This window comes from Natator depressus, chromosome 3, assembly GCF_965152275.1.
Source record: "Natator depressus isolate rNatDep1 chromosome 3, rNatDep2.hap1, whole genome shotgun sequence".
Classification (NCBI taxonomy): Eukaryota; Metazoa; Chordata; order Testudines; family Cheloniidae; genus Natator; species Natator depressus.
This window is the reverse complement of record NC_134236.1, coordinates 96228537-96247913: the sequence shown is the minus strand read 5'-3', so window position 1 is coordinate 96247913 and position 19377 is coordinate 96228537. Positions and strand designations below refer to the sequence as shown.

At 40.9% G+C, this 19377-nt stretch overlaps 1 protein-coding gene across 3 annotated transcripts in view; it reads right to left on the bottom strand.

Moving 5' to 3' along the window:
• RNF217 (ring finger protein 217) overlaps positions 1 to 19377 on the bottom strand; it is a 156128-nt gene that overhangs the window by 76520 nt on the left and 60231 nt on the right. For all 3 annotated transcript variants that reach the window (XM_074948366.1, XM_074948367.1, XM_074948368.1), the window contains exon 4: positions 14318 to 14519. In XM_074948366.1, the coding sequence (XP_074804467.1) occupies positions 14318 to 14519 (202 nt within the window). The remainder of the gene's footprint in view (positions 1 to 14317; positions 14520 to 19377) is intronic.

The window sequence follows — 19377 nt, the reverse complement described above, 5'->3', positions numbered from 1 at the left end:
CTGGAGACATATGCTGGTTTCTGCAGTGCATAAATGCATGACTATATACCCTGCTGAATCAGGCACTCAGTCTTGAGAAGGGCGGAGGGGAGTAGAAGATAGAATAAACAGGTGTAAAAACATAATATTTATAAATCTTAGAACTAGAGCAAGTTTTTAAACAGTTATTTCTGATGTAAAAGCTTCAGTTGTTATAACGGAATCTGTTTTATGGTTTGTTGTTTTGCCCTGCTATGTAGCATGTAATCAGTAATGCAGCACATGATTTACCATTTAATGCACTTAACTGGAGTCAGATAATGCTTTAATAAAATTTAAACGAGCTGTGTATTTTTTCCTCCATTTTCAGTGACCGCGGGATTCATAATCCCTGCCATAATAAACCCAAGTTAGGCTACATCTACGCTACGAGCACTACAGCTGCAGAGACATCACTGTAGCACAGCCGTGTAGACACTTGCTACAGCAATGGAAGGGTTTTTCCATTGCTGAAGTAAATCCACCTCACTAAGAGGTAGAAGTCAGGTCTATGGAGGAATTCTTCCACTGACCTAGCAATGTAGACACTGTGGCTTAGGGTCAGCTTAACTACACCCCTACATGACATAGATAGGTCAACCTAAGTTTTAGGTGTAGAGCAGGCCTTAGTCTGATCATCCTGTTTTCTACAATTCAGCCGAATGAAGGCTAGGCAGGGTAGAGATGAAATCTGCTAATTTTTTGGACACCAGGTGCTTAGTCTTACTGCTTTCTCTGGAGACTGTGGACAAAATCCCTTTAAAAAAAATCTGCTGGTTGAAGGCACGGTGAAAGACAGGGCCAAAGTGAGGAAAGGAACAATCACTTCAGCTGTATGTTTTCCCCCCTTTCTCTAATTTCTTTTAATAATTTTTAAATAGACAGTCTGCCACAGAGACACGTGCAGTTTTTCCTGACTGAAACATTTGCTTCTGAACAGCAAGTTTGCCAGCCTGCCAAGTCTGCTGCGCAAATCTTTCCCTTTTTATATAAACACTAAAATTGAAATCAGGATTGCGTGGTAAAAACCAAATTCAAAACATTTTAAAGCACAGACTTAGTTATTTCTAAAAACAGATTTTTGTTTAAGCTAAGCGTTTTCCTTCCAAAACAGAAATCAAAGTGAAATATCTCCAGCAGTATTTCAATCATACAGCACTCCACTTCCTCACTACCTCTCCCGCCATTCTTCCATGAGTTCCAGACCTAAATGCCAATTCATTTTGCTATAGGACTGACAATCAGGAAATCCCACTTCTCTACATTAAAGTGTTGTTTTCATTTCTACTCCAGGGGTCGGCAACCTTTCAGAAGTGGTGTGCCGAGTCTTCATGTATTCACTCTAATTTAAGGTTTCGCGTGCCAGTAATACATTTTAACGTTTTTAGAAGGTCTCTTTCTATATGTCTAAAATATAAAACTCAACTATTGTTGTATGTAAAGTAAATAAGGTTTTTAAAATATTTAAGAAGCTTCATTTAAAATTAAATTAAAATGCAGAGCCCCCTGGACTGGTGGCCAGGACCCGGGCAATGTGAGGGCCACTGAAAATCAGCTTGTGTGCCGCCTTTGGCACGCGTGCCATAGGTTGCCTACCCCTGCTATACTCCATAGATGCTATTTTCCTACAAGTTACAATATGTTGTCTCCCCTTTAAAACCTTCTTCAATCCTGCTCCAAGTAGCGACTGACCAAGAACTAGCATTATAAGAATCTCTCCAAAATTTCCCATAGTATAATGAGATCTGGATTCACAACTACAAGAACCAAACAAACCCATACAGTTTTAGTTCAAGGCCAGATCCAAAACTGGAATGAAACTATTTTCCAGTTCTGGTTCAGAGATACTTGAAAGTTCACAAGAACAGACTCTCTGCACAAGATGGTGAAAATCTTACAAGATTTTAGCTGATCTCGCAAGATTTCCACCATTCAATAAGGCAGAATTCACAAGTTGAGCTGAAATCTTGTAAATATCAGCTCAATTTCAGCATTTTCCACCTTCCTGAATGAAGGAATTATCAGCAGACAAGCTCATAAGAGACTGATGCCATTTAATACATAACATTTCCCTGATTCAGACAACCAAATTATACACTAAATCTAATCTACAGCCTAATGCCTTCTCCTCAGCAATCTTGAGTCCTAATTCGATTCAAACCATTCTGGTTTTATTTTTCAATTTTCTCCTCTGAGATTTGCTGGAATTCCATGGTATTTTGCTACCCATACATTTTTTGTTTCCACATCTTGTACTAGAGCAACATAAAAAAAGCCTGGTTTCAGAGTAGCAGCCGTGTTAGTCTGTATCCGCAAAAAGAAAAGGAGGACTTGTGGCACCTTAGAGACTAACAAGTTTATCTGAGCATAAGCTTTCATGAGCTACAGCTCACTTCATCCAATGAAGTGAGCTGTAGCTCACGAAAGCTTATGCTCAAATAAATTTGTTAGTCTCTAAGGTGCCACAAGTCCTCCTTTTTTAAAAAAAGCCTGTTTCCCTTCTGTAACAGGAAGACATTAGGACCATGTATATCAATGCAGAATTTTCTGATTGTGCCATCCTAGGTTCAGGTGCTAAAACCTTACACCAAAATTCAAGGTAATTACTACTGAATTATGTAGGCAGGTGGCTCCAATTAGCTCCATCCACATTGAGGAGGTCAGAGTTTCACAGGGAAGTAGTGAGCTAAAACAGAGGTTGCCCCAGAGAGAAACCCTACAGCAGTGGTTCCCAAACTTGTTCCTCCGCTTGTGCAGGGAAAGCCCCTGGCGGGCCGGGCCCGTTTGTTTACCTGCCGCGTCCGCAGGTTTGGCCGATCGCGTCTCCCAGTGGCTGCGATTCGCTGCTCCAAGCCAATGGGAGCTGCTGGAAGCGGCGCAGGCCAAGGGACATACTGCCCTACAGTAAAATTCAGTGAGTAAACATAGGCTGAGGTTTTGCATTGTACTACTCTTATTGACTTATCAAGAAAATCTAGTCACAAGAGCACTTACAAACAAGGAAATGAAGAGCTAAGGACATCAAATCTTACACAGCCCAAACATGGAGAAATGTATTGTCATCATAACACAACAAATTTAACTCTGATTCAAGGATTACTGGGGCTGCATTTATTTGTTACCTCCACATCAGTATTTAAACAGTATTTCCTCAAAAAAAAAAATAAAACTGATAATATTTTCCAATAATCTAGTGATGGAGTTTTTTTTGGTAGAGTATTGTTTTTTGGGGGTTTGGGGTTTGTTTGGTTTTTTGCTGTAACAATAGAAATGTTGTTTCTTGCAGATCTATAACAATAGACTACGAAGTAGTAAAATATTGATTTTATTGTTAAATTATGTATATGGACTTTCATTTAGATCTTACCAATGGGTCTCATTAATACATACATACAAACATAACCTTTTTCAGTCAGATTTCTGTATTTGTTGTATATTTAGAGATCACAGATGCATGAGTAGTATTTAATTTTGGACAGCTGCATTGTGATAAGTCTGATGAACTATATGTATTTATACTGATCAGAACTAATTATTTACTTTACTGTAGCACTAGCCATGGAGTAATAAGTTAATGCTTTAGCATGAAGGCAGCATGGAATTTGTAATATCTTTGTGTCACTTAGGTTTTGAAGAGTCAAAACTAGGGTTGGTTCAGATCCAGGTTAAATTTATCCAAACCAAAACCCACATACAGGGGTTCATTGAAAAAAATAAGTTCTTGTTTTGGCCCATCTCTCCCTTGTAGTTTTAGAAAAAGGCACAGTCATAGTATCTGGACATTGAAACTCACTTTTTGCAAGTGAGATGATGCAGATCAATTTCCTATTAGAAAGTTTAAAAAAAGAACAAGGATAATTGGAAAACACGCAAAATTATTTATCTCTTTGCTAGGTCCCAAAAATAGCATGTAAGACTGAGGGTTTAAACCTCTTTGGGAAATGCAAAGATCTCCTCCAGAAGGGCTATACGAACTCCTAATATTCTTATTAATAGTATCCAGTTCAAGTGTCATTTGGCAACAAAGACTAAATTTATACAAACATATTAGGTTATCTATCTTATTTCAGATCAAAAAGAAAGCTAACAGCTGGAGCTTTTATGATGGATTGCCTATACCAGGGGTAGCCACATTTATTGACACTCTGAGCCACATATGATAATCTTCAGAAGTTCAAGAGCCGCAAGACACACACAGTCTGCCGTTTGGGGCAGCACCTGCCGGGGCACAGGACTAAAGTCCCGAGACCCCACTCCCCGCAGGGCAGAAATCCCTAGCCCTACCATCCCATCCCACCACAGGGCAGAAAGCCCCAAGCTCCCCGCCCCCCCAATTCTGGTAGGTGGAGAATGGGGGAAGGTGTGGCGGTTTCCACGAGCCACACTTTAACTGTAAAAGAGCCACATACAGCTCACGAGCCACAGTCTGGCCACACTTGGCCTATAGTATCTTTTAATGGAGTCTTTGATTTAGGTTACAATACTTCTGAATATTCCTTTAGATGCAGAGCCCTGAAGAAAGTTGGGTGAGAAAGACTTGGAAACATCAAAATCTCCAAAGATTATTGTTCTATGGATATATAAGAGCATGTGCTACCAAGAATATGGTAATGAATGAGGGAAGGGAGAGGAAGGACAGAGTGTGGTTGTATCATTTGCTATTCCTGAAACTGGTCGCCTAAGGATGCCTTTTATGCTATTGGTCAGTCCTAGCTTGCCTATGATCTGTATTTAACATAGATAATCTAGTAGTTTTCTGGAAGGAATCCAGGTCCTGTACAGCATTTTTCAGAACAGTGAGCGGTCATCTGGAAGAGATCATTTTGAAGCGATAACAGAGCCACTATTTTTATTTAGCTATGGGTAAAGGCTGATATAGAGAAAGCATCATTAAAATAATTTGTGGAACATCACAAAAGGAGGAAAGAGCTGGAGGGGAAGAAAGAGATGAGTACAATAAACAGAAACATTTGTCTCCAGCTTCCAGAGAAGTATAGTAGTTTTAAGGTGAGCGATGAGGGAGCAAGCCAGGGAAAGAAAGAAAGAAAAAAAAAAAAGGAACGTATACACATTATTTAGTTAAAGTAAAGTTCATTTTCAAACAGGAAACCCTGCATTCAGAGGTACAATTTTATTTTTGTTTTATTGTTTTTTAAGAGAATATTTTGTAATTTGCTACCTAAGTGTTTGTGTTTACTGGCATTCAACTAACTATTCTTGTTCTGCATCCTATAACTTGAATCTTGCAGTACAATAGAAATCAGTGAACAATATTCTGGATTTATCATCTCTGTCTTGAATCCTCAGTATGAAAGGTTTTCTCCCGTGAAAAACAAGGAAAACATTTAATTTAAAACAAAAGAAAACTAATGTGTCCATACAGCTACTTAAGCCATCACTTGGAAAATGTACTTTTCAGAGTTTAGATGGCATTAACATGCGTATTGCTATATAGTAACACTGTGTGACATTCTGTACCCCAAATCAACACCCTGGCACCCCCATATTTACCATGGTGATATGATTAAAATATGTTTTGTACAAAGTATGCCTTGTGAGGTATTATTCTAAAATGTTGATCTACTGAACATTAATATACTGTTGGATTGTATGTGCTGTCATATGTGAAGTTATGAAGGTTTGCCATGTGTGTGAAATATGCATCCGATGAAGTGAGCTGTAGCTCACGAAAGCTTATGCTCAAATAAATTTGTTAGTCTCTAAGGTGCCACAAGTACTCCTTTTCTTTTTGAGGATACAGACTAACATGGCTGCTACTCTGAAACCTGTCATTATGCAAGGCAATGAATTTAGCTGTAGGGAGTGGAAATCTATCAACTTCATGAAAAAACTCGTACAGATACATACAGACGTCATCTTCCTTTCCAAATGCAAACAGATGGACATCATACCAAAAGGACTGAACGAAAAAAATCCATTACAATCTACATACCACACAGACTATGCTGACAGCTTGTGCCACACGCTCTCAAAGAAACTGCGGAACCACCTGATCAACATCCTCTACAGCAAACAGGGAAAGATTAAGAATGAGCTCTCAAAACTGGATACTCTCATAAAAAAACAACCTTCCACACAAACTTCCTCGTGGCTGGACTTTACAAAAACTAGACAAGCCATTTACAACACACACTTTTCTTCTCTACAAAAGAAGAAGGACACTAAACTATCTAAATTACTACATGCCACAAGGGCCCACAACAGTGGTTCCCTTAACCCACTCAGCAATATTGTTAATCTATCCAGCTATACTCTTAGCCCAGCAGAAGAATCTGTCCTGTCTCAGGGCCCCTCCTTCTGCCCTTCCACCCCCACGAACATGATACAGTTCTGTGGTGACCTAGAATCCTATTTTCGACGTCTCCGACTCAAGGAATATTTCCAACACACCTCTGAACAACACACTAACCCACAGAGACCTTCCTACCAAGACTACAAAAAGAAGGATTCTGGGTGGACTCCTCCTGAAGGTCGAAACAACAGACTGGACTTCTACATAGAGTGCTTCTGCCGACGTGCACGGGCTGAAATTGTGGAAAAGCAGCATCACTTGCCCCATAACCTCAGCCGTGCAGAACACAATGCCATCCGCAGCCTCAGAAACAACTCTGACATCATAATCAAAAAGGCTGACAAAGGAGGTGCTGTCGCCATCATGAATAGGTCGGAATATCAACAAGAGGCTACTAGGTAGCTCTCCAACACCAGTTTCTACAAGCCATTACCCTCTGATCCCACTGCGGGTTGCCAAAAGAAACTACACCATTTGCTCAAGTAACTCCCTGAAAAAGCACAAGAACAAATCCGCACGACACACCCCTGGAACTCCGACCAGGGGTATTCTATCTGCTACCCAAGATCCATAAACCTGGAAAGCCTGGATGCCCCATCATCTCAGGCATTGGCACCCTGACAGCAGAATTGTCTGGCTATGTAGACTCCCTCCTCAGGCCCTACGCTACCAGCACTCCCATCTACCTTCGAGACACCACTGACTTCCTGAGGAAACTACAATCCATCGGTGATCTTCCTGAAAACACCATCCTAGCCACTATGGATGTAGAAGCCCTCTACACCAACATTCCACACAAAGATGGACTACAGGCCATCAGGAACAGTATCCCCAATAATGTCACAGCAAACCTGGTGGCTGAACTTTGTGACTTTGTCCTCACCCATAACTATTTCACATTTGGGGACAATGTATACCTTCAGATCAGTGGCACTGCTATGGGCCCCACAGTATGCAAACATTTTTATGGCTGACTTAGAACAACGCTTCCTCAGCTCTCGTTCCCTAATACCCCAACTCTACGTGCGCTACATTGATGACATCTTCATCATCTGGACCCATGGAAAAGAAGCCCTTGAGGAATTCCACCATGATTTCAACAATTTCCATCCCACCATCAACCTCAGCGTGGACCAGTCCACACAAGAGATCCACTTCCTGGACACTACGCTGCTAATAAGTGATGGTCACAAAAACACCACCCTATACCGGAAACCTACTGACCGCTATGCCTACCTACATGCCTCCAACTTTCATCCAGACCACACCACACGATCCATAGTCTACAGCCACGCTCTACGATACAACCGCATTTGCTCCAACCCCTCAGACAGAGACAAACACCTACAAGATCTCTATCAAGCATTCTTACAACTACAATACCCACCTGCTGAAGTGAAGAACCAGATTGATAGAGCCAGAATAGTACTCAAAAGTTACCTACTACAGGACAGGTCCAACAAAGAAAATAACAGAACGCCACTAGCCATCACCTTCAGCCCCCACTAAAAATTCTCCAACGCATCATCGAGGATCTACAACCTATCCTGAAGGACGACCCATCACTCTCACAGATCTTGGGAGACAGGCCAGTCCTTGCTTACAGACAGCCCCGCAACCTGAAGCAAATACTCACCAGCAACCACACACCACACAACAGAACCACTAACCCAGGAACCTATCCTTGCAACAAAGCCCATTGCCAACTGTGCCCACATATCTATTCAGGGGACACCATCATAGGGCCTAATCACATCAGCCACACTATCAGAGGCTTGTTCACCTGCACATCTACCAATGTGATATATGCCATCATGTGCCAGCAATGCCCCTCTGCCATGTACATTGGTCCAACTGGACACTCTCTACATAAAAGAATAAATGGACACAAACCAGACGTCAAGAATTATAACATTCAAAAACCAGCTGGACAACACTTCAGTCTCTTTGGTCACTCGATTACAGACCTAAAAGTGGCAATTCTTCAACAAAAAAACTTCAGAAACAGACTCCAACGAGAGACTGCTGAATTGGAATTAATTTGCAAACTGGATACAATGAACTTAGGCTTGAATAAAGACAAAGTAAAACTATTTCCCCATGTTTATCCCCCCCGCTGTTACTCACACGTTCTTGTGAACTGCTGGAAATGGCCCACCTTGATTATCACTACAAAAGGTTTTTTTTCTCTCCTGCTGGTAATAGCTCACCTTACCCGATCACTCTGGTTACACTGTGTATGATAACGCCCATTGTTTCATGTTCTCTGTGTATATAAATCTCCCCACTGTATTTTCCACTGAATGCATCTGATGAAGTGAGCTGTACCTCACGAAAACTTATGCTCAAATACATTTGTTAGTCTCTAAGGTCCTCCTTTTCTTTTTATTGTGAAGCTGGAAACACACACAACCAGCTTTTCAGGTACAACAATGGAGAAGCCAGACAGCGTTGATAGCCCATTAAGGGGAATACACACTCACAAAGATTACCCCAGGAACTGTATACAATGGAGGCCTCTCAGAGAGAGAAGGTAGACAACAGAGGCTGCTTAACTCATAGCAATAGATCCTTCCAGCAAGAGTGAAGAACCTATAAAAGAGGGGAAATGACATCATTTGGCCTCACTCCCCCCACATCTCAACACCCAGAAACATGTCTGGAGAACAAAGACTGAACTGGGGAGACGGTCCCAGGCTGGAAAGGAAAATCCCATCTTGTGAATTAAGGAACTATACCTTGAGAGTGAGACACTGCTTGATTTAAATCCTGTCTAGTTTATAGAACTAAAATTGCGATTTTACTTTTATATCTTGGGTAGCCAACTTTGATCTGTACGCTTACTACTTATAATCACTTAAAATCTATCTTTCTGTAGTTAATAAATCTGTTTCATATCTTACTTCAAATAGTGTGTTTTGCTTGAAGTGCTTGGGGAATCTGCTCAGTGTACCAAAGCTGGTGCACGTCCACTTGCCTTTGTAGAAGTGGTGGACTAGGTAATAAACTTACATTGGTCAGGCTTCTGACCAGAGCAGGATGGTAAAGCCCTGGGATCCTAGGCCGGGGCGTAGGGGGAACTGGCTGGAGTCTCTCTATTGTTGTTTCATGAGTGGCTGGCAAAAGCAGTTGGGTGTGTCCCTGCCTGTGGATGTCTGTGTTAAGTGCAGGACCTGGAGCATCAGTGTGAGAGGGAGCCCAGGTTGGTGACACAGAGGGCTCAGCGGTATCCCAGTTCCAGGTTGCACCCCAGGGAACCCATCACACACTGCCATCAGTTTTTAACAGATGAAAAGTAGACAAAAGGCCAGGTTTCCAGAAATGTGTGAGCAGTCATGCTCGCAAAGTTTGTGCGCACATTTTTGTGAACCGACATTTCTATATGTGCCCTCAACAAAATGTTAATCAGAATAGGGCATTTGTCAGAAAAGTTACTTCTGTTTTGTTTTACAATTGCTTTCCTGTATTTTAGCACACACAGTATATACCTACCCATTTGGAACCTAAAGTCTAGATTTTTCATGACTGCATGTTCTTAGACAGATTCTTATCAATTGCTTGCTGTTAGACCATGGAACTACATTTGTAACCCCTTCATGTCTGATTGCTGGGTGTTAAAAATTATTTTTTGAGTGTAATGAATGAATGGAGTGGAGAGCTGCTGCTACTGTTAGTGATACTACCACAGAGTATGTCTACAAAAGTATATGGGCAATTCTTGATTTAGTGCAAAGCGGAACAACAGAATGTGGTCCAAGAGGTGACTATAGCTGAACCACTTGGTAATAGTAGCCATATGGTAATTAAATTTAAAAACCTTGTAGGGGGGTTAAAATACCAAAGAAACCCACCACAGTAGCATTTAATGTCAGAAAGGGGAACTACACAAAAATAAGAAAGTTAATTAAATGGAAATAAAAAGGAACAGTCACAAGGGTGAAATGCCTGCACAGTGCATGGAGACTATTTTAAAACACCATAATAGAGGCTTAAACTAAATATATATACACCACAATAAACAGTAAGAGGACCAAAAAATGCTACCCTGGCTGAACAGCAGAGCGAAAGAACCAGTTAGAGGTAAAAAGGCATCCTCTAAAAATCTGAAGTCAAATCCTTCTGAGGAAAATAGAAACTTTAGTAAGTCAAGTATAATAAGACAGAACAAGAAAGAATTTGAAAAGTAACTAGTTAAGGACATAAAAACTAACAGCAATTTTTTTTAAGTACGTCAGAAGCCTACCAAAGAGAGTCAGTGTGGGATACTGGATGATCAAGGTGCTAAAGAAACATTTAAAGGAGACCAGGTTGTTGCCAAGTAGCTAAATGAATTCTATGCAGTAGTCTTCATTGCAAAGGATGTTAGGTAGATTCCCACACCTGAGCCATTCTTTTTAGGTGACAAATCTGAGGAACTGTCCCAGATTGAGATGTCAGTAGAAGAGATTTTGGAACAAACTGATAAATTAAACAGTAATAAGTCACCAAGACCAAATGGTATTTACCCAAGAGTTCTAAAGGAACTCAAATATGAAATTGCAGAACTTCTAACTGTGGTATGTAACCCATCACTTAAATAAATGTCTACCAGATGACTGGAGGGTAGTTAAGGTAATGCTGATTTTTAAAAATGGCTTTAGGGGTGATCCTGGCAATTACAGGCCAGTAAGTCTAACTTCAGTACCAGGCATTTGGTTGAAACTATAGTAAAGAACAAAATTATCAGATACTGTGACAAAGTTCCTGCTCTACCTTGGTGGGTCTTGCGCTTATTGGCGGATTTGCTCGCCTTGGAGCTTCACGGCAGCCCTCAGCTTGGCCGTTTTTCTGAACCCACAGTCCAGGGATGAATAGTGAGGTGGCAAAATTTGCAAACAATACAAAATTACTCAAGATATTTAAGTCCAAAGCTGACTGAGAAGAGTTACAAAGGGATCTCCCTAAACTAGGTGACTAGGCAACAAAATGGCAGATGAAATTCAATGCTGGTAAGTATAAAGTAATGCACATTAGAAAAATAATCCCAACTATACATACAAAATGATGGGGTCTAAATTAGCTGTTACCACTCTGGAGCGAGATCTTGGATTGTGAATAGTTCCCTGAAAACTTCTGCTCATTGGGCAGAGGCAGTCAAAAAAGATCACGGAATGTTAGGAACCATTAGGAAAAGGATGGAAGATATCATAATGCCACTATATAAAACCATGTTATCTAAATCCATGCCCACACCTTGAATACTGCATGTTCTGCTTGCCTCATCTCAAAAAAGGTACATTAGAACTGGAAAAGGTGCAGAGAAGGGCAACAAACATGATTAGGGGGTATGGAACAGCTTCTAGAGCAGTGCTTCTCAAGCTATCTGATGTGGGGGACTGGCAATTTTTTTTCCCAATGTACGCACAGACCGGCAGCCGATGGCTCGTGGACCGGCAGCAGTCCACGGACCACCACTTTGAGTAGCACTATTCTAGAGGAGGAGTGATTAAAAAGACTGGGACTGTTCATCTTAGAAAAAAGACAACTAAAGAGGGATGTAATAGAGGTGGAAGCGTTATTTACCCCTTCATATAACAGAAGAACTAGAGGTCACCCAAAGAAATTAATAGACACCAGATTTAAAACAAACAAAAGGGAGCACTTCTTCATACAATGCATAGCTAACCTATGGAACTCAATGCCATGGGATATTGTGAAGGCCAAAATTATAACTGTTCTCTGAAAAGAATTAGATAAGTTCATGGAGGATAGGTCCATCAAAGGCTATTATCCAAAATGGTCTGTGATACAATCCCACGCTCTGGGTGTCCATAAACTTCCCATTGCCAGAAGCTGGGACCGGAGAACAGGATCACTGTTCTGTTCATTCCCTCTGAAGCATCTGGCACTGGCCACTGTCAGAAGAGAGGATACTAAGGTTAGATGGACCACTGGTCTGAACCAGTATGGCCGCTCTTATGGCAAAAGCAAAGAGCACTACAGCCATCAGAAGACCGTAATATGGTTGCAGAGAGTGGAGAGAAGGGGACAGGAAGGAAGAAGAGGATAGAGCAAAGAGAAAATAAATGTGGGGTGGGGTGGGGTGGGGTGGAGGGAGAGACGGGGCAAAAGGAAAGATGATGAGCTAAGCAAAGGGGATCAGAAGCAAGCAGAAAAGAGAAGGGAGGACAACAGTTTTCCCCAAATAAAATGTAGTAACTATAAAATATATTCTGAATAGGAGTTAACGATTCACCAGCACCATATCCTAGTCAAACTATGAGTAACAAACTAGAATAATAAGAAAAAAATTAGCATTTACAAGAGCATCTTCAAAGTGATGCAGAAACACTATGTAAATTATTTACTCCCCCCAAAAAACCTAAAAGGTAAAGTAATATCCCTTTTTTACAGAATTGGCGAAAGCAAGAGACATTAAAATAACTTGCCCAAGGCCACACAGAAAGCAGTCAGAAGTCCCCAGACTGGAAGTTAGGAATTCCTCTCACCCAACCTCATAACTTCCTTCTAGTCCATGTTGACTCTCAATTTTATTATACTGGTTTTGAAAGTTAAAGTTCAGTGAGGTGGCAGGCTACGAATGTGATAACATTGATGGTCAAAACCCAAAATTTTTGTCCTGAGGTACATTTTTGATATTTTAACATTTGCTTTCTTCCTGATCTGGGATGAGAAGTTGTAATATCAGAAATTTACCCAGAATGGGAAGTTTACAAAAATGTAAATCCAGAAGTGCAGAAGTGTTTTATTTTGCCATTTTCAATTGAAACTATTTTGATATTCCTGAATCAAAATGTTTCACTGCAGCTTGTTTGAACTGTGTCCACCCACGCTGCCATTGAACCTCATGTTCCTCATGCCCCCATTCTCCTCTCTGGGCCAGACAACATCTTCCATGATCCACCATGGTGGTTCAACCAAAGGGGAGATTGTGATGTAGTCTGGACTGTAGAATAGGACAGACCAAGCAATGTCAAAACTACAACTCCCATGAGGCTCCATAATAGGCACAGTTCAATGTCAAACTGATATGAAATGAAATGTTTTAATTCAGGATGACCTGACTCAAAATATTTCATTTAGATAGCAGACCAAAAAAGGACAATACAAATTTGGACAAAATCAAAATTTTTCTGCAGAAACTGTTTTTTCGATGGAAAAACATTGATAGAAAATTCTCAGCCAGCTGTAGATGAGCATTGTTTTGATGAGTATTAGTACTTTGAAGGTCTAAGTCTGGCAGTTAGACAAAGAGGAGGGTATCATCACTGAGACAAAGCCCTTCGTTCCTATATATACGTTTTTTATATATATAAGACCACCGATGTGGTTTTCACTGCATTATCAAGAAAGTGCTTGCTGATTCTCCCACTAATCAAAACAGCTGCACTAATGTACACGCGCGTCTGTGTGTATGTATGTGTGCAGTACAAAACAATAATATGGGACAGAATGCAAAAGAGAAATGTAGAATCCCAGTGTTGAATTCCTTTTGGAAATATGAGTATTTCATAAAGGACGTTCACCACAGCACCCTTGTTTCTTAGGATACAACACGGAACAGAGGATTCATTTAAATACCCTAAGTCACAACAAAAGAATACTTAGAAAGTGTAAGCACAAGACAACTATAAGTTTATCTTTCCAGAAGTTATATGCTTCAGTTCCCCATTAAAATAGTTTTATGTTGGGATGCAAAGTTTTTTCAGTTTGCTTGCTACAGTAACACTCTGATTACAAAAAAGTTCCAATACAAGAGAGTCCATTAGAAAAGGTAAAAGTAAAAAAGAGCTTATTCACCCATAACCCTCTGATTAAAAATTCCAAATGCTAAATTTGTTTATATTTTTAATGAAGCATCTTGAAACAACCCAACTTCTTTATAAGAAGTCTATGATGCATTTTGGACAAACTGTTAATTAGTTAATACTTTTTTCACTCATCACTTCATAATGCAGTTCTCTGCAAGGCACATCATCCACTCACCACAGACAGAGCCTCGCACTAATCTCCTTAAATGCGGTCTCTCAGGGAGGTAGCGATATTTGCATCCAAATATACTGAGGTTTGACGTGTGATCTCCAAAGAAACGGAGCTGGCGGTATCTCTCCCCACAGCGGTAACAGAAATTAGTGTTACATTGTGAACAGGTCATGTGGTCACACCCTTCTGTTCTCTGGATGTGGATCTTTATGAGCACAAGAGGAAGAAAAAGAAAATGTTAATTTAAACAAATTAAAAAAAACATTAAAGCAAGTACTACGTAATAATTATCTGGAACAAAGATCAGATAAAGAGTGAACATAAGTGATTCCCAGAGTAACAGTCACCCTGTTACTGTCCCAGCCATTCTATCAGTAATATGATTGGCTTAAATAAGTGTACAATGACATTCACACATTTGTTTATGAAGCAACAAACCTGAATATTTCACTTAAATTCATTTCTGGAATTCCATTTAAGGATTACCTCCCCATTTATCTCCCCTCCCATTCTTTTTTTAGAGAACAATCTTTTTTTTGCACCTCAGACAAGAGCCCACGGGAGTTCTTCAAATAATCCAAATGTTATTACAGTTTCAAAATGATAAGAACTCTGGTGATTATTTAGATACATTATTCAGTACTACAACTATGGTTCAATTAAAAAAAGTACTGAAAAACATAACTTAGGAAGGCACCTTTTCCTGCCTGCTGACCTGTCATGACACTCTTCCACCATGAAATTGGAAGTGAGAGCATCAAGCCCTCCTGGCCCCAAGCATGTTGGTCCCTACAGCAACTGCTGAACTCCCCTCTTCTCCACCTTGCCATCCTAATGTACAAGTTATGGATGTCTGCCTGAGGATCCTGCACACTGAGCTTCATGCACAGGGCCCCGCAAAATGTAAAGCTCAGATTTGGTAAAAGCACTTGTAAATTCTTCATTTTAAAGAGTCAACTGACTGTGAGACACTTAGAAGCAGCTGAATAGTGCTTTACATGTTCTGTCCTTAATACCTTATCTCCTTCCACACATGTTTATGCCTCTGACTGTTGCGCCTTATACTTGGAGCCACCTTCTGAAAACAGTCCAGCCTCCACCCTTACATCACTCAAATCACTACTAGAAACCCAACTCTGCACCACTGCCCAGTTCTTGCTTTCCCCACCCTCCGCCCGAAGTACAGCAAAAACAAGCAACAAAAACCCAAGGGAACAACAAGATGCGTTCCTATCTTCACTCAAATTTTAAGTGGTATTTTGTATCTTCTCCACACACATTGCTCTCTTTCAATTATCAGCTGTTTAAGGGAGGGACTGTCTTCCTACGTCTGAACAGAATCTAGCATACCTTAGAGTAGCAGTTCTCAAACTGTGGGTCAGGACCCCAAAGTGGGTCACAACCCCATGCCAGGTCTGGCATTAGACTAGCTGAGGCCACCCAGGGCTCAGGCTTTGGCTTCAGCCCTGGGCAGCGGGGCTCAGGATACAGGCCCCCTGCCCGAGGATGAAGCCTGGGGCTTTGGGCCCCTCTGCCCAGGGTGGTGGGGCTCAGGCTTTGCCCCCCCACCCGGAGCAGCGGGGCTCGGGTAGGCTCAGGCTTCAGTCCCCCCTCTTGGGGTTGTGTAGTAATTTTTGTTGTCAGAAGGGGGTCGCAATACAATGAAGTTTGAGAACCCCTGTCTTAGACACTACTATAACATGAATACTAAAAACAACCCCCAACACACTTTTTTTTAAAATTGAAGAATAAAGTATCTCTTCTACATCCCCTGATGTATCCCTACTCATATCTCTCTGATATGTGTTCTCCCATATCATTTGTGGCCATTTTACGTCTCTTTTTCCTCCACCCCTTCAACTTTTTCTTTATCTCGACAAGCAGGTAGCCATTGGGGCACTTTTCCTCAGAAAGAGACATGGTATCAGTTCAGAGATCCTCGTCACTGATACTATTACATCAGGGAGCAGAGGGTGCTGAAAATCATCATTAGCATCACATTCTCCCTACACCACCACTTTCAACCACTTATACTTTAAAAGAGACCAAAGTATCACTTTTAAAGTGCACCACTTTGCAGAGCCTAGGGTCAAACATGTCTCACACAACAGAATGATGGGCGTTTCCATCACACTACCACCAGATATACCCCAATTTGTATGTTGTTCAATTGACTAAAAAAATTAAAATTGTAAAAAAATACCCCACAAAACAAAAGACAAAACATTTCAAATTCTGGATCCCAGTTCCTAGTGTCTGCAGTCAGATTAGGCCTCAATCTGAAAACTACTAGAGAGTATACCGAAAAAATCTTAGCATACAAGACTAAGGGAATTATCCCTGAAGATTCATTCGCGTATCTTTAATATCTTTCTTCAATATTAAACCCACCCTTAACTAAACCACTAAAACACGCACCATTCACATACTTAAACTGAGTCACTGCATTATCTTATTGTGTAACCCTTGTCCTTCTCCATCCTCCTTTCCCATAAACATGCATGGAGCAGCACAGCCCTACACTCAGGAAGGAAACAGGTCCTGGGCACCCCCAAAGCTCAGCCCCACCACCCTAGCTGTACTCCCAGTGGTAGCCTTGAAGCAGCTGCCAGTATTAGCTAACAAGTTCTGAAGGTGCGTGCATCTTCAAATCGGAAATTTTTGTTACACACCACTGATGTGACTCTTTCCAAAGCATATATATTTCAACTTTGATTACCCACAGCACCCTGTTATCACGTATCATGACGCTGCTTTGGATGTCTAAATTCACATAAACAGAGCAGTTCTTCGGTGTCATTCAGATGATCAATGCTGAACTTACTATGGCCTCTGCAGATTAACAACTAGAATATCCTCACTGAGGGGATCATAGAATCAGAGGGTTAGAAGGGACTGCAAGAGTAATCTAGTCTAACCCCCTGCCAAGATGCAGAATTTGGTGCATCTAAACCATCCAAACAGATAGTTATCCCACTGCCTCCTTTTAAAAACTTTGAGTGAAGGAGCTTCCACAACCTCCCTAGGCAGTCTGTTCCATTGTCCTACCATTCTTACAGTTGGGAAACTTTTCCTGAGTTTTATTCTAAATCGGCTGTGCTGTAGTTTGAACCCACTGGCTCTTGTCCTGCCCTCTGTGATAGGAGAGAACAACTTTTCTCCATCTGTTTTATTGCAGCCTTTCAAGTATTTGAAGACCGCTAACATGATCCCCCTTTAATGTCCTCTTTTCCAAACTAAACATACCCAGTTCCTTCAGCCTTTGCTCATATGGCCTGCATTCCCCATCCCTTTGATCATCTTTGTCGCTCACCTCTTGATCCTTTCCAGTTTTTCTACATCCTTTCTATACAGTAGTGACCAAAACTGGACACAGTACTCTAGCTGAGGCCTAACCAGTGCCAAGTAGAGCGGTACTATCACCTCCCATGACTTGCATGCTATGCCTCTGTTAATGCAACCTAAAATTGCATTTGCTTTTTTTGCAACAGCATCACACTGCTGACTCATGTTGAGGTTATGATCTACCACAACTCCCTGATCCTTTACAACAGTGCTACTGCCAAGCCAGTTATCCCCCATTCTGTATTTGTGTATTTAGGTTTTCTTCCCTAAGTATAGCACCTTACATTTGTCTTTGTTGAATTTCATTTTGTTGTCTATAGCCCAGTTCTCCAATGTATCAAGTTCCCTCTGAATTTTAGCTCTATCCTCCAATGTGTTGGCATCCCTCCCTCCCCAGCTTTGTGTCATCTGCAAAGTTGATCAGTATCCTCTCCATTCCTACATCCAGGTCATTAATAAAGATGTTAAATAACACCGGACCCAGAACAGATCCCTGTGGAACCCCACTTGAGACATCCGTCTAATCTGACATTGTTCAATTAATAATTATACTCTTTGTTTGTGGTTGTTAAACCAATTACGTATCCACTTAATGGTAGTCCAGTGAGCCTACATTTCTCCAGCTCACTTATCAGAATGTCATGGGGGGCTGTGCCAAAAGCCTTGCTGAAGTCCAGGTATATTATGTCTATTGCATTTCCCCTATCCACCAAACCAGTTACCACATCGAAGAAGAAAATCAAGCTGGTTTGGCATGATTTGTTCTTGGTAAATCCATGTTGGCTGCTAGTGATTACGCCTTCAACTTCCAGGTATTTGCAAACTGAATGTTTTATACATTGCTCTAGTAGTTTCCCAAGTACTGAAGTCAGGCTGACTGGTCTATAGTTCCCTGGCTCCTCCTTTTTCCTTTTTAAAGATAGGCATTACGTTAGCCCTGCTCCAGTCTTCCAGAACCTCTCCTCTCATCCATAAACTTGCAAATATTATTGCCAGTGGCACCAAGATTTTTTCAGCTAATTCCTTCAGTACCTTGGGATGAATAGCATCAGGCTCTGCTGATTTGAATTCATTCAAATTGTTCAGAAGATCTCTAACATGTTCTTTAACCCAATCTGCATCCCTTCCCCTTTATTGTCTATGGTAACTTCCGGTCTCATGTTATTTTTTGTGAGAACACTGAAGCAAAGTAGGCATTGAGCAGCTCTGCCTTCCTATCATCTTCTGTTTCCAGCTCATGTTTTCCATTGAGCAGTGGACCCACACCGTCACTGATCTTTCATTTTTGTGTGCAGGGATGCTACAGCACAAGAAGGAAACTTTCATACTATAACTGTGAAATGTATTTTCTTATTTCCAGATAAAAGCTAAATATCTCCACATGCAATATATATACTTGTCCCTAATTTCCAAAGAAAACAGAGAAATGAACTGAGATTCCTCATTGGAGGCCAACATGGCATAAACCTGCAGAGGCTAGGGGGAACAATAAAAGAAATTAAGCATTGACTAACTTTAGTTCCCCAAGTTACAGAACATTGTTCAACCACTCAAGGAGCCCAGAGAACTCAACTTTTAGGTGCCACTTACACAGACCTGAGTGTACATCCCCAAGAATATGTACACAAGTGCCTCTGAAAAGCTGTAAATTTGAAACAACTACCTTCACTTTTCTCCAGTGACTGTATTTTCAATTGTAAAACATTTTCTTCAAAATT